General features: G+C 41.1%; 1 protein-coding gene across 2 annotated transcripts; it reads left to right on the top strand.

Moving 5' to 3' along the window:
* Positions 1-1,233: 1,233 nt before the first annotated feature.
* Positions 1,234-9,202, top strand: prmt1 (protein arginine methyltransferase 1). 2 transcript variants are annotated; one of them, XM_080775817.1, is made up of 10 exons: positions 1,234-1,305; positions 2,892-2,987; positions 3,130-3,285; positions 3,567-3,630; positions 4,126-4,268; positions 4,587-4,674; positions 5,661-5,776; positions 6,477-6,627; positions 7,214-7,335; positions 8,101-9,202. In XM_080775817.1, the coding sequence occupies exons 1-10, from the start codon at positions 1,279-1,281 to the stop codon at positions 8,182-8,184; spliced, it is 1,047 nt and encodes a 348-aa protein (XP_080631943.1). In that variant the 5' UTR covers positions 1,234-1,278; the 3' UTR covers positions 8,185-9,202. The 2 variants fall into 2 exon arrangements, with proteins under 2 accessions (XP_080631943.1, XP_080631944.1); XM_080775818.1 differs by having other exon boundaries at positions 1,241-1,305; positions 2,901-2,987.
* The last annotated feature ends 5,445 nt before the right edge of the window (positions 9,203-14,647 follow it).

The following is a 14,647-nucleotide window of genomic DNA, read 5'->3' on the forward strand; positions in this document are numbered from 1 at the left end:
ACAGCTCCACCATGAGTCATGAGAGCTCCAGACTTCCCTCTTCAGAGCAACATTATTAACGTCCTCATGGGGTTCCAAGGCCAGTGAGTCAATATAATCCCTCCATCTCATCCTTGTTCTGCCCCAGGGTTTCCTCCCAGTGGGACATACATCAAGGTTCTCCCTAGAGACTATAGGGAGACACTCGAGAGAGTCGAGAGGCATTCTAACCAGATGCCCGAACCACCTAAGCTGGCTCCTTTCCAGGTGAAGAAACAGCGACTCTACTCCAAGTCTCTCTCACGTGACTTCTCACCCTATCTCAAAGGAGATGTCAGAAACGCGTCGCGCTGGTGAAAACCAGTGCAGTAACCCGGCATAGAAAGTACAAATTCGAAACAACACGAGCCAATAGCATATAACTATATAGCTTATGGCTTTTAAGTCAAGACGTTTGCATTACTAAAAAGCCATTTAGGCTATAGCTAGGCTAAATTTGAACTTTAAACTTAGTGTGAGGTGGTGCAACTGCAACCCTAGACTATCTCTCTTAGCGTGGCTTGTTGCCTGCCTGGTCTCGTGGTCTGCTGAGTTGGAGATCAGTGTGCTGTGCACGATTCCAGGTTGGGGTTCTAAACGTTAACCTGACAGTGAGTTCCTCCTCCTGCTTCCCCAGGCAGGAGGAGGGAACTTGTCAACTCAATACTGCCGCAATCTGGCGGAGTCAGCCTAGTCAGGTTAGCTAAACGTTACATCGGTGTCAGAATGTGCAACCCCCTACAGTGCACTTAGGCAGCCTATAACACAGACAACATACTGTACGTATTGCAACAGCAGGCTTTACATGTAGAAGCAGCCAGGATAATTAAATTCAACCACTAAACATAAATACTGACAGCATTATTCAGCATACAATTTACAATTACAATTTACAATTTAGGCATTTAGCAGACGCTCTTAATCCAGAGCGACTTACATTAAGCAAGAACAAAAGCATGGGAATACATCACAACACTATAATGGCAATAGGTAGTTTTACAGTACAGTTTTTGCATTTGGACCAGTCTGTTCTTTTTGACAAGCGACACTCTCGCGAGATGGAGTAGTCCCAAACGCGAGATTGCGCTCAACAGAAAATAACCAATGAACATTCATTGCTCTGGAACTATAGGCGGAGTCTAAAAGATCCATCCAATTATAAATCATATTTTATTTGAATGGGCGGGCATTGGAGGGGCGCTTTTCAAGTGTGGTCCGCATGCTTTTTCCCATCTCCGCACAGACACACAGCAGACCGAAATGGCGGAGACAGCAGACACAATGGAGGTAAGTCCACATTATTAACGATTCTCACGAAAACAAAACATATTTCCATGGTGAATAATTGAGTTCTGGAAGGGTAGCGGTTTCTTGCTACAGTACAAATCTCGGGATTTGTCACACCGGGTCGTGGTCGCGGATCGCCGCATATACGCACTTGGAAACGAAGCATCCATTTTACTTGATCAGAGACCCATGTAATGTTCGTTTTACCGGCTCAATCCATATTTTATTATGTGATTTAACTACACAAACATGTGTAAGTCAATATGTTGTGCGTAATATTCAAGCCGTGTATCGATGTTAATGTTAATGGGTCAGGTTTGAGAGTTCATTGTGTTGAATGAATCACACCCATTGATTCAGTTCATAACTCTGCTGGGACCGCATGGGGGCTAATGTGTTAGCCGGTTAGCAGCACTAAATGCTGCCTCATGCTCATACAGTACTGGTTAATGGTTACATTACAGTGCTATTTAACCACCCAGAGATCGGTGGACGTCAACGTGCGTCTCACTGGCCATGCGTGTAATGGGATATTATGTTGACGCGAAATGTTAACGAGTTTAACGGTGAAAGTCTGTTGGTCCCGCTAACTGGTGCTAGCATAGCATAATTCCCAATAACTTGGATGTCACAATAGGAGTTGGCTGTTACGGCTCAGATTCAGAATTCGAGTTCAATGAGTAATGTGAATATGTTTGAATTAAAACATGTTGCTAGATCAGAAAACGAGCATATACGTGTTGATGTATGAAGGCGGCCTGCCTCGGCGTCATACTTCTAACCATGTGCTCCCATCCTTTTGTGCATGGACGGGAAAAAGTTGAATCATCTCAGCTAACCCATTGGGTTATGTATTATGTAACTGTCTGTTACTATGTACGATCTAGCTGACTGAAGTCGAATGGCCTCAATATGGCGCCATTTATGTAAGTGTATATTCATATGGAGCCAGAATACGATAATACAATATTATTAGTATGCAATGCATACTGTACGTTTTATTTGCATAAGATCAAAAAGATGAGTATTGACGTTTTGCTAAAGTTTTGAAGACCACGTCGCACATACTAGTGTATATCACTAAACTCATTATTCAATTAGTTTTATTTGATCAATTATGATTTTTACGAGTTGATTACTCATTTAACCTGTATACTAGAACTAGATGCACTGATTTAGATAAGTGGAGACGGGGAACCCTGCTGCTCATTTCATTAATGCCCCTCTACATCAGTGACGATGGCAGCTGCCACAGGGCAGTGGAGTAGCCCAATGATTAGTTATCTAATACTTTTACCTTGAGTTTAGAGTTGGGCCCCATTTTATAGTAATAATGGGATGTTTGTTTTCTGTGGAATTATTGTTCTGACCAAATGTGAGATCAAAGACAAAATGAGCAAATGTCATCACAACACGTTTAGTTATATTTGTGTATCTGAATAGATTATGTTGGAATGGAAATCAAATTTGTCACTTTGCCTCAAGCACAACATTGTAAGATGATATTTGCATTTCAATTTCCATTACTGGTCTGAAATTTTGGTCTCACCCTTTACCTGGTTATAACTTTGACTGTCTTTGGTGAGATTTCTCAGGGGGAGGGCTCTGCCAAGCCTGCTGCGGAAGACATGACATCAAAGGACTATTACTTTGACTCCTATGCCCACTTTGGCATCCATGAGGTACTTGTTTATTTGTAGCTAAAGATGAAAAGCAACAGCTTCATCTTTTACTGTATTCTAGTGTGTTGTAATCATTTGAACATACAAATTGTATATAGCACGAGGGTCATTTGTGTTCTTGTCCTCTTCATCACTACTGTAGGAGATGCTCAAAGACGAGGTACGCACCCTAACCTACCGCAACTCGATGTTCCACAACAAGCACCTGTTCAAGGACAAAGTCGTGCTGGATGTGGGCAGTGGCACAGGCATCCTTTGCATGTTTGCTGCCAAGGCCGGCGCCAAGAAGGTCATAGGGGTAAGTAATGCTTCTTCATGTTCATCATAAAGACCGCTCACTGTATAAAAGAGCCCTTTATACTGCTTCTAATCGGCATCTCCCATGAAGTTACACTGCTATATTTAAGGAGTCATGTGTGAAGTTTGGGAGTGTCTGGAATGTCTGATACAAATAGCAGGAAAGCCTGCTATGCTTGTTTATAGTCATGTCATGAGGTTTATTTCCCTGTGGATATGACATAACGTTGTAATAATGTTGCACTAACATGCAGTAAGACCTTGTTTCTTTGTGTTGTGCAGATTGAGTGCAGCAGTATCTCTGACTATGCTGTGAAAATCGTCAAGGCCAACAAGATGGATGATGGTGAGCAGGGCTTATAGACTTGTGTAGGGCTGCAAGTCTGCAACAGTTAATCAAACCATTTGGTTTAATCCATTGTAAAAAAAATCACACCCGTGTGAAGTGAGGGGTGCTCTTATCATCATACATCATCTTATCTGGCCAATCACAATTTATGCCCTCACTTTTGTCTTCAATGTTTGTGTTTACACACTTTTGTCTTTAATGTTTGTTTACACAAACCCTCAAAGCTGGATAGGAGGGGCTAGCGCCCCTCAAAACGTATCGATGTATAATTTAACAAACTGACAGACAAAATAAATTAACACTTAAGCTTCGATTTATTGAAATATATAATCGTTTCTAAGAAATATATTTAAAAAGAAATAAGAAACTCAACTCCATGTAAGTGAATTATTACTAAGAAAATAATTGATCGGCTGAAGCCCTACTCATGTTCATATATCATTCGAGTGTACATGTTTCTGAACTTGACTGAACTCATCTTCTGTCTCGTAGTTGTGACAATCATCAAGGGCAAGGTGGAGGAAGTGGATCTGCCAGTGGAGGGTGTTGACATCATCATCTCAGAGTGGATGGGTTACTGTCTCTTCTACGAGTCCATGCTCAACACAGTCATCTATGCCAGAGACAAGTGGCTGGTATGTGTGTTTTTGGAGTCCCGATAAACTTCCAGCAGCAGTCAGTTTCTCCTGGAAACGTGTATGTTGGGCGCCCCTGGCTTTTGTATGTGAATGTTTGTTACATGTTCCCTGGATGACCTGGTTGTGTTGTGTAGGAGGGCTGGCAGCTAAGCAGCGTCTAGATGTTTTGTATCAGAATTCTACACTGCTGTTGCCAAATGTCAGGCCTCTGAATAGACTGGGAATGTGTTGTGGGAATGTGTTGTCCCCTAAGTGTATTAACTGTCTATGTTTTCTCTCATGCCTATTGTTTGAACTCTCTCGTCCTCTTAACAGAAACCAGATGGCCTGATTTTCCCTGACCGGGCTACGCTCTATGTCACAGCTATTGAAGATAGACAGTACAAGGACTACAAAATCCACTGTGAGTGTCCTTTCACCTACTTTAATTGGTATGTGCTGGGATGGCTAACGTGACCATGGTTTTATCTTCGGGTTGAGTACAGAGTGAAGTAGAGGGTGCGCTGTGACTGGCCAGTCGCTGTGATTGACAGCCTACACCTAAACCTAACCTTAACCTCAGTAAAACTATACCTAAACCTAACCTTAACCTCAGTAAAACTATACCTAAACCTAACTCTAACCTTAACCTCAGTAAAACTATACCTAAACCTAACCTCAGTAAACTATACCTAAACCTAACCTCAGTAAAACTAACGCAGTGGCTGGGGGGCGTTTCCAAGAACCCGAAGCCGAAGATAAAACCATGCAAGTATGGCTAACGCATGCCATGTAGACAATGACTTAATTACGATGTTGTACATTTGAACCCAGCTTCACCTCATTTGGACCACAAAGGCAGATTATATTATATGGTCATAAAGTCGTAAATAAGTCCATGGTTGACCCTCCTGGTCAAATAATATAATATTTGAAGTAAATGGTGCATTTATATAGCGCCTTTCCAAAGTGCATTACATTCACCAATTCACAAACCGATGGTGGAGGAAGCCATGCAAGGCATCAACCTGCTATTCGGGAGTAGTTGGTCTTGTTCATGGACACCTTTGGGTGGCCGCCATTGAACCGGGAACCTTCAATTTCCCAAACACTACCTACAAGGCCACTGCTGCCCCTAAGTATTATAAACGGTAACACCACTAGTGACATTTATTGACCAGATGGAACATGAGCAAAGAGCAAATTATCCATTTGGCTACTGCAAATGAGAGTAACAGCTGCCAGTATCTTCAAATCTACAGATTTGAGCAAAGAAGTTAAGTTTAGCTGATGAAGCAACAATTTCCACTACACCATATTTGTAGCCTAGGAATTCTGTCACTGTTTTTCAATTAACAAGAACTAGGGAACCCACATGCATCAATCTCATGTGTTAATATTTCTTCATAGGGTGGGAGAACGTGTATGGCTTTGATATGTCCTGTATCAAGGAGGTAGCTATCAAGGAGCCCTTGGTGGATGTGGTGGACCCAAAACAGTTGGTCAGCAGCGCGTGTCTCATAAAGGTGGGTGGTTGATTCGAAGTGCTGTACACTACAATAAGACCTACCACAGTATCTGAATTCAGCAGCGTTCATTCTGCATTCTGAGAAAATGCGTTTCACTTTTCTGCGGCCATTCTGCGTCAAGACAAATGGGTAGGAAAAGTTAGCAAAATGTGTGGCTAATCTGCAAAACAAAAATGCTTACGACTAGCTTTCTTCACAAATGTGTTCATAAAGATTTCTACCTTCACCTCAATTTGTTCCAACCCAACTCCCTTTTGACTGCTGCAGTTTTGCACAAAAACACTCCTTGGGCTAATTTCGGCCATAGCCACTTGCCCAAATGTGGTTGCCTCATCACATTTGTGTTGCCAGCCATGGCCATTTAGGGCCAAGGAGTGTTTTTCGTGCAAAACTAATGCTTTTAACAGATTTGTCACAACCTTTGCTAACTTTCCTTTATTAAAAGTGGGAGCCAACCAGTAGTTGGTCTGAAATGACCATTGACATTGTACACGAAGAGTACAAGAAGGTTGTTTCAGACACGATGTATACACCCATTTAATAGAAAAAAGGAAACTTTCTACCGCTGCTTTGAGTTTACAAATAGACCAAAATGGGAGACTATTGCTTTTTCATTGTGATAAAGAAATCTATGCCATCACAGCCCTACTCGCAGGGTCTCGCACTGTTCCTCATGGGTTTTTTTTGTCTGTCACAGGAAGTGGACATCTACACAGTGAAGATCGATGACCTGTCCTTCACCTCACCATTTTGCCTGCAGGTGAAGAGGAACGACTACATTCACGCCCTGGTCACCTACTTCAACATAGAGTTCACACGCTGCCACAAGAGGACAGGGTTCTCCACTAGTAGGTTTTAGATTAATTTTTTTCCCAATGCAGAAATGCATGTTATCCTCAGAGGTGTTTTTCAGTGTCAATCTAAATTGTGGTTGCCATTGTTATTCTTCCTTGTATTGACACGAGGTGGGAGGGACCTTTGACCTATAGTTTTAGACCGCGACGGAGGGGCCCAACGTCCGACGTGGAAACTTGCTCGTTTAAGCTTGCTCAGTGGTGTCTTTCGTGGCTCAAGCCGACTCAGCCCTATCAGAATTGGCACAGAATAATAAATCCTCGTCGTCCCCCACCTACAATGAACACAGCGGAGCTATCCCTAGATTCCCTACCCCACTGATGATGGTCTCACCTAATCACAAGCCGCGGTGCTCCTTCCAGCCTCTCCCAAACTGTCTAATGTCCCAATCAGCACCACTGTGCTGATTGGCTAATCATTTTGTCCCCCACAGCGCTCATTGAATAATAGATTTTCAGTTGAGAAGCTCCTGTTTTGTGTTCTGATGCCAGACCAGAATCAGTTAGTTTGGTGGGGTGGAAGGATTCAAAGGTCTAGAGTAGACCCAGCCAACTTACGATAACTTCTATATCTTTCCAGGTCCTGATTCTCCATACACCCACTGGAAGCAAACCGTCTTCTACCTGGATGACTACCTGACAGTTAAAACTGGGGAGGAGATCTTCGGCACCATCAATATGAAGCCAAATGTTAAGAACAACGTAAGACCACCTATGCTCAGATATGATTTCTTGTGATACTGATGTGTGCATTGTGCAGTCTTAATGATGACTGGCAAATATTTTCATATTTTTTTTCTTTCTTTTTTTTTTAGAACATGAGTTGTTAATGCTGGCTTACTTGCTTGTGACCAAATATGCCAGTTTGCAGATTCACTGAAATAAATGTGACAATTTACAGTTTACCCTAGTAATAAGAGATTACATTGCACACATCTGCCTTTGTCCATATTTTTTATTGTAGATCCTTGTCTTGTTTCCTATTGGCTGCTGTTGAATCTTGCAGCCTAATGCCTGATTTGTGCTGTTGAATGACATGTCACACACTGGAATGATCAGAGCCACAAGGTCACAGCGTGATTGGTTTATGACTGAAGCCCATCACACACAGTCTGCGACCGTCTGCGACGCGTTGTCGCGCGGCGCCGCCTGGAAAATAGAACTGTGTTCTATCGGCGCGCCAGGCGACGCGGTGGACTGAGCCGGTGTGCGATAGGTTCATTGAAAATAATGGAGGCTCCGTGAGGCCGACGCAGCCGGTGTGTGGTGGGCTTGAGTCTGCCTCTAATCAATCCTTAATGGAAACATGCTCTGAGGGCATATTTGGGTTATCCTTTTAGCATTCTTTTGTGTTTTTTGCAAACCGTCAAACTGCTGTATTATGTGCTTTTTCTTGTCCCTCATATAATTTACTGTCCATATCTAAAGTTTGGAAAATTCTGACGTATTCTGTCTTTTGATTTGCAGAGAGATTTGGACTTCACCGTAGACATCGACTTCAAGGGTCAGCTTTGTGAGGTGTCCAAGACCTCAGAATACAGGATGCGCTAGTACATGCCTGTTCATCCCCATGTGTATTTCTGTGTTTTGAGGAAGGGGGTGTGGTGAAAGGAGACAACAGGGGTCAGAGTGTATGTGTGACTGTGGGAGAAGGGAATTTCTCTCCTTAAAAAGAAAACATAATTTTTTTTTTAAGACTGGCTTTGTGTAATGTTACTTGTTCAGATGTTGAGTATATTTAACAAAAGGATTTTCAAACGTATGGGGCCAAAGTTGTGTACTCTGGCAATTTATTGTGCAATAGTCGCTCCCCCCCCCCAAAAAAAAACTGTTTGTTTGACGCGGTGAAATCTGCGCATCTTTTTTCTGTTTACATGTGACGTTGGCCTGTGCTTGAGCCCCATGTGTAACACACACATACTCTGACCCCCCACCATGACCTGCCTGTACATAGCGTTACTGTTGAGTCACTTTGGCCCCCGCTGTATAGTCATGGACCTTGTTGACAAATGACCCTACTGCCCCCATCCCTCTACCCCTGTCTTTACTCCCGTTCTCATCTTGGTTGTAAGAAGCGCCTCCTCTACCCGTGTCTGGTGCCCCTGTCTGACCATAAAATGGTCATACAGTCATACATCTGTGTATTTTTGAATTCCTTAAGGGTGATTTATACTTGGTTGTGTGCTGGCGTACACTGAAAATGGCAGATTTACAAGCCAACATGCATTGTGCACCTGCTATTTTCAGACAAATCTGTCACGGTGCACAGCCAATTATAAATCGGGCATTACTGTTTGAAAAGGGATGATTCCCCCCTTGTGCCCATTAACGAGTTGCTGCTGTAATGAGTTGCTGATAAATGATGGACCCTTATAGTTTTTAAGACAAAATGTATCTTCACCCTTGTTATAAAAAAATTAAATGGACCACATACTGTAGCTGTCAAATTATCCCCCAATATGGTTCTCCAGGCCTGTTTTCAGTTACAGTCCATTGGCTTCAGATGTTTTCTTTTGTTTATGTCCTTGTTTTTGCTGCTTTTCTAATAAAACATATTAAACTGGAAAAATCTGTTTCAGAATAATTGTTTTGCTGCGTCAGTGATGTGAATTGGAATGAGTGGTTTAAAGATTATTCTAATTAATCTTACATGTAGACACCCACATCTATAAGATTTAAACTATATTTGCTGTATAGGAGTTCAGAAATGGTAAAAGGTCGGTATTAGTCTGGGAATAATCAATATTGATGGTTGTTGATGCCCCTGGCCATGCTCGGTTCACTCTTGCTAGAAACGGATTAGTTCCCAATTTTGTAGCCACAGATCATTCTCCCAAAATCACAGTATGTATGTATTATAACAGACATTCTGTACATTGACTGCTCAAAGGAATAGGTTTTGAGAACTAACCAGATGCAATGATATGCTGTGATATAGGGTCGTGTGTGTGTGTCTCTCACATCTGTCTATAAAGTGTTTGATAAGATTTAACCTCAGACCCAATTTCTTTTAATATTTTCTTGTCACTGGATAAAAGTTTGTCCACAATGAGTGATAACAGGCAACAGCACACGTTGATAAAAAAATAGCAATTCTTCTACATTCTCAAATTGTGTAGACTTGTATTGCTGATGTTTAACAATAATTTAACTCTTGATAGTGTAAATGAAAGCATATGGACCCGTATGGGTCCATTTGGTTTCATTTACACTTTTTTGGGTTTCATTTACACTTTATTATAAGAGTTAAAGATCTATAATGGTCCATTTGGTTACCAACTCTCTCCATCATTGAACTGGGGACCACATGGAACCCCCCCAAGGACCAATGGTTGAAAACCATGCCATAGTATACTGGAATGGACATGGTTCATAATATACCTACCACAGGTTCAACACAGGCAATTTCCATTTTCACCGCTAGATGGTGGTGCAGTATTATCAATGACGTAATTTCTCTCAAAGTTAAAAGCCCAATAAGTGTCTGTGCTTCTCGCCGGGTGCAGTGGCGTGCGCCTGTAATCCAAGCTACTGGGAGGCTGAGTCTGGCGGATCGTTTGAGTTCAGGAGTTCTGAGCTGCTGTGGACTATGTCGATCGGGTGTCCGCACTAAGTTCGGTATCGATATGGTGCTCCTGGGGGAGCCCGGGACCACCAGGTCGCCTAAGGAGGGGTGAATCGGTCCAGGTCGGAAACGGAGCAGGTCAAAGCCCCCGTGCCGCTCAGTAGTGGGTTCGCGCCTGTGAATAGACACTGCAGTGCAGCCTGAGTAATACAGCGAGACCCAGTCTTTTATGCCCCCTTTTAATGCAATGTTTTTTCTCTCTGATCTTTTAAATTTAATGCAATGTTTTTTCTCTCTGATCGTCTCTGATCATTTTATTTAACTCACGACCATGTTCACATGGTATGGACTATGGAGCACAGATTCATAATTATTATACAGTACAATACACAATTACACAGTATACAATGTATACAGTATACAATGTATACAATGTAAAAGGCATTTATTATTTTAATTGGAAGAACATTTTTCAGAAAAGCACCCATTTTGTAGATACTATTTGTATTGTAGATACTTAATTAGTTTTTCATATTTTAGTAATACAATTAATTTAAACATAGATGGGCGGTTTATAAAATAGATTGCCTGATAGTATTCTTACGTTCCATTCTGCTACTGACATTTACATCGAGTTGATCTTGTTTTCTGCTGAAAATATTCCTGATAGGCATATAATAACTGTTTCAAACTCCTTTCTTTTGATGGTGTAATTTTAGATCACACTCGTGGTCTGTATAGTCGTAGTGTATATATTTTATTTTTGTGTTCAACTGATGCTGTGTTCAACAGCATCATCTCTGTTGAGCCCACTGAAGTGCCATTACAAGTGTTATCAAGTCCTCCAGCAATGTATCTGAGCCTATGGAAGGACACTTAATTCCTATCTATTCTATGGGCCATAAGTATAATACTCACACAGTGTATTAAGGATTTTCTGTTTAGAAGAGTCAAAGAGGGGATAACATTCAGCACAGGTCATGAGTCAGATTCAAAGTTAAACTAACTTTTTTTTTTTAATCCCATCCGTCTGTCTGGTGTCTGTGTAGTAACAATGTCACTTTAAATGCAAAATTGAGATTATTTATTTGGGAAGTCTTTGTTAGGACAAATTGATAATTAAGCCTACTGGGTCATGTTTATGACATGTGCTATGTCCATAAAGACAGTTCCTTCATGTTAGCCAGTCAGGAATGATCAACCATCCTTTTGTGACATAATGCAGTAACTAGAGAAACAGCCACCAGGTGTCCTCATTCATCCAGTCTATGAAGGGTAGAGAACATCTGACTGATTGGGAGGTTGGCTTGAGTGGCCAGAAGCTGCTTTTAATCACTGTCACTGAAATACATGTAGCATAATACTGTTGGATGGAAATATCAATATCAAGTACTCAGATCAAGTAAAAGTATTACAACTACAATACAGAAATACTATGTTACAACTCACAATTTTACTTGAATAAAAGTACAAAAGTACTGCATCAAACATACTAGTAAACCAAAGTATTTACTAAGTAAAACTAGGCAACCTCAAAATTGTACTTTAGTTTCCACCACTGATGGAAATACAAGGGTTCTGTTCAACAACAAGGGGCTGTAGAAAAAGACAAGATCAACTATTAATCAAATTATACATTTTTATTGATAAAGGTACTACAGAATCATAATTAGAGCTATTATTTACAAAACATATTTACAATGATTATTTACAATAATGCTTTAGAACATCAATCACTGTCACTAAAATACACAGCATAATACTGTAAAAAACTAAAAATATATGATACAGAAATACTACAATACAGAAATACTATGTTACAAGTAACAGGCACAATTCACAATTTTACTTGAAGTACTAAAATTGTACTTTTTACAATACAATGGTTCAACAACAACAATATCATGTATTTTATGTCTTTAAAAATATATATTTGCAATGATTATTTACAATGACTATTTACAATGCTTAATGATTTATCCAGGGGTGGAACAACAGGTCCGGTAATGTCGCCCTGGATACTGGATCTTTGACCAGACAGTGCTTCAAAAAGTCCTGGCCACCTGGAAGGATAGAAAGAAGAATTAAAACTAAAGTCAGTGAAAATATTTTATTTATATATTTAACCTTCATTTAACCAGTAAAAACCACATTGAGACTGAAGTCTCTTTTACAAGTGTGAACTGGCCAAGAGAAGAGGCAAAATAAGTAACACAGCTCTGCCAGTAACAATGAATACAAGGCAATAACAGGACGAACATGCAACGCTCATAAATACAGTACCCACTACCAAAGAAGCTCAGAGGGAGAACAGGTACATCTAACAATGCAACCGATAAAGGCTAATATATAAAAACTAAGCAACAAAATATCAAGAGAATCAACATTTGGTATACATCATCATCAAAGCATGAGCAATGTTTGGGAAGTGTGACCATGGTAATCCTTTTAAAGCTCACTAAGGGAATCACAGAAGCCAGTTTGAGACTGGTCTGTACTCTGTAGGTGTTTGTTTGCAATGATTATGTGTATGTGTGTGTGTGTGTGTGTGTGTGTGTGTGTGTGTGTGTGTGTGTGTGTGTGCACGTCAATGTGGGCGTGAGAGTGACAAAGAGACTGAAAGCATGTTTGCAACTTTGCATACATCCATATGCAGTCTAAATGTAAAAGTGAGTCTGTTTTGTTTGTCTGTTCACACTGTTTAACTGTTTTTTTGTTTTACACTTATGTCTTTTTTATTATACTGTATGTGGAACATTTACATTGCCTGTTATTTTTTTCATTTTTATTTAACTGAATTACTTATCATTGTCTAAATCTGAAATTGTCTTACAAAAATGCCTAATAAAAACAGTATTAAATGTAAAAGTGGGTGTGGGTCCATTTGTTCATTTTGTTCTTCTTTATTGAATACTTAGTCATAATTAGTCAGTAATGTAAACAGCAGTATAGAGTAAGATAATAAAGCTTAAAGTTTAAGTGAGAATAAATAAAAGGAAGTATTTTGCGGTGTACTTGAGTGTGTGCAAGGCTTACATTGGGACAGCTGCTCATTGTTCATCTGTGGCTCTTGGAGGGTGAAGTCATCGAACAGGTTGAAGGGAAAGCGTCCAAACAACATGGTGTACATCACTACTCCAAGTTGCCACACGCTGTAGGGGACTGCCCTGTAGGACCCTTCTCCGAAGAACTCTGGAGGAAAGTAATCCAAGGTTCCTAAAATCCACACAGAGAGAACGAAAGGGTAAGAGCAAGTGAGAACTAACAAACAGGCATTGTAACCTTAATCTAGTAAGAGAGTGGCGACACTAGCGTTGACTCCCATTGTAACAATGGAATGCGGAAGTGCTCATTCTATCTCAATGGGATAGTTCAAATGTTTGGAACTATAGCCCATAGCACCCGCTTTGCGGAAAGCAAAGCGTGTCGCCACTCACTTACTAGATTATTCTGGTTATATGCCCATACAATGTCCAGAGCAGACAGAGGCAAAAATGGAGACAAGAATATTGTGGGAGCAAAGCCAGTCTGTGGTCTTTGTCACTGCACTAGCAACTCCTACAGGTTGATCTAGGCATGTTGAATTGTGAGTGTGAATAGGGTGGTTCTTCACTGGTACATGGCAGGCGCTCAATGACAAAATTACACATAAGTGTGTGGGGATATCAGGTAATTGACATAACGACTGTCTATATTGGCAGATAATGGGGAAAGTTGGCACACAAAGAAAACAATACTGTACCAGCCATGTCGGTATATTCCTCATCCGTCTGGGCGCAGCTACAGCCAAAGTCTATGACCCTGACTACTGGAACCTGAGAGCCTGTCTGCAGTATTATGTTCTCCAGCTTGATGTCCCTGTGAACAACACCTTTCTGATGGAACTCTATCAGTGCGTCCACTAGCTGCTCTACTATGCTCTGAAAGAGAAAGAGAGACAGGGTCATGGGTTATGACTGAGAAATACATGTTATAACACAGTGTGCGTGTGCACACACACACACACACACACACACACACACACACACACACACACACACACACACACACAAACACCTACACCTACCTTAGCCTCATGCTCTGGCAGACTGCCTCCTCTTTCCATAATGTAGTCAAACAGGTCCATAGAAGGGACGGGTCTCTCCAGGACCAGGACCACCTGCTGACCCAGGTCAACCCAGTCCAAGAGGGTGACGGCTGCAGACTCCCCAACCGAGGCTCCTGCTACAATTCTCTGCAGCAACACCTCCGTGGGAATCCTGAACAGGTTGCCGTCCACAGTCTGAAGTCACAGATACAAAGACTCTATTAGATTTGATATATTTCATATACTTTACTGTAAGGTGCATTGGAATGGCCGTGACTGGTTTCATGTAAATGTAATGTTTAGATTCTCCCACATAATATGGGGAGACACTATAGGCTATCATATCTCACTATATTACAGTG

This window comes from Protomyctophum bolini, assembly GCF_963924005.1.
Source record: "Protomyctophum bolini genome assembly, chromosome: 11".
In the NCBI taxonomy this organism is placed as follows: Eukaryota; Metazoa; Chordata; class Actinopteri; order Myctophiformes; family Myctophidae; genus Protomyctophum; species Protomyctophum bolini.

Coding starts and splice junctions, on each gene's coding strand:
- prmt1 (XM_080775817.1), top strand. CDS start 1,279: ATGGCGGAGACAGCAGACACAATGGAG. Junction 4,269..4,586: donor ATGCCAGAGACAAGTGGCTG/GTATGTGTGTTT, acceptor TCCTCTTAACAG/AAACCAGATGGCCTGATTTT. Junction 4,675..5,660: donor CAAGGACTACAAAATCCACT/GTGAGTGTCCTT, acceptor ATTTCTTCATAG/GGTGGGAGAACGTGTATGGC.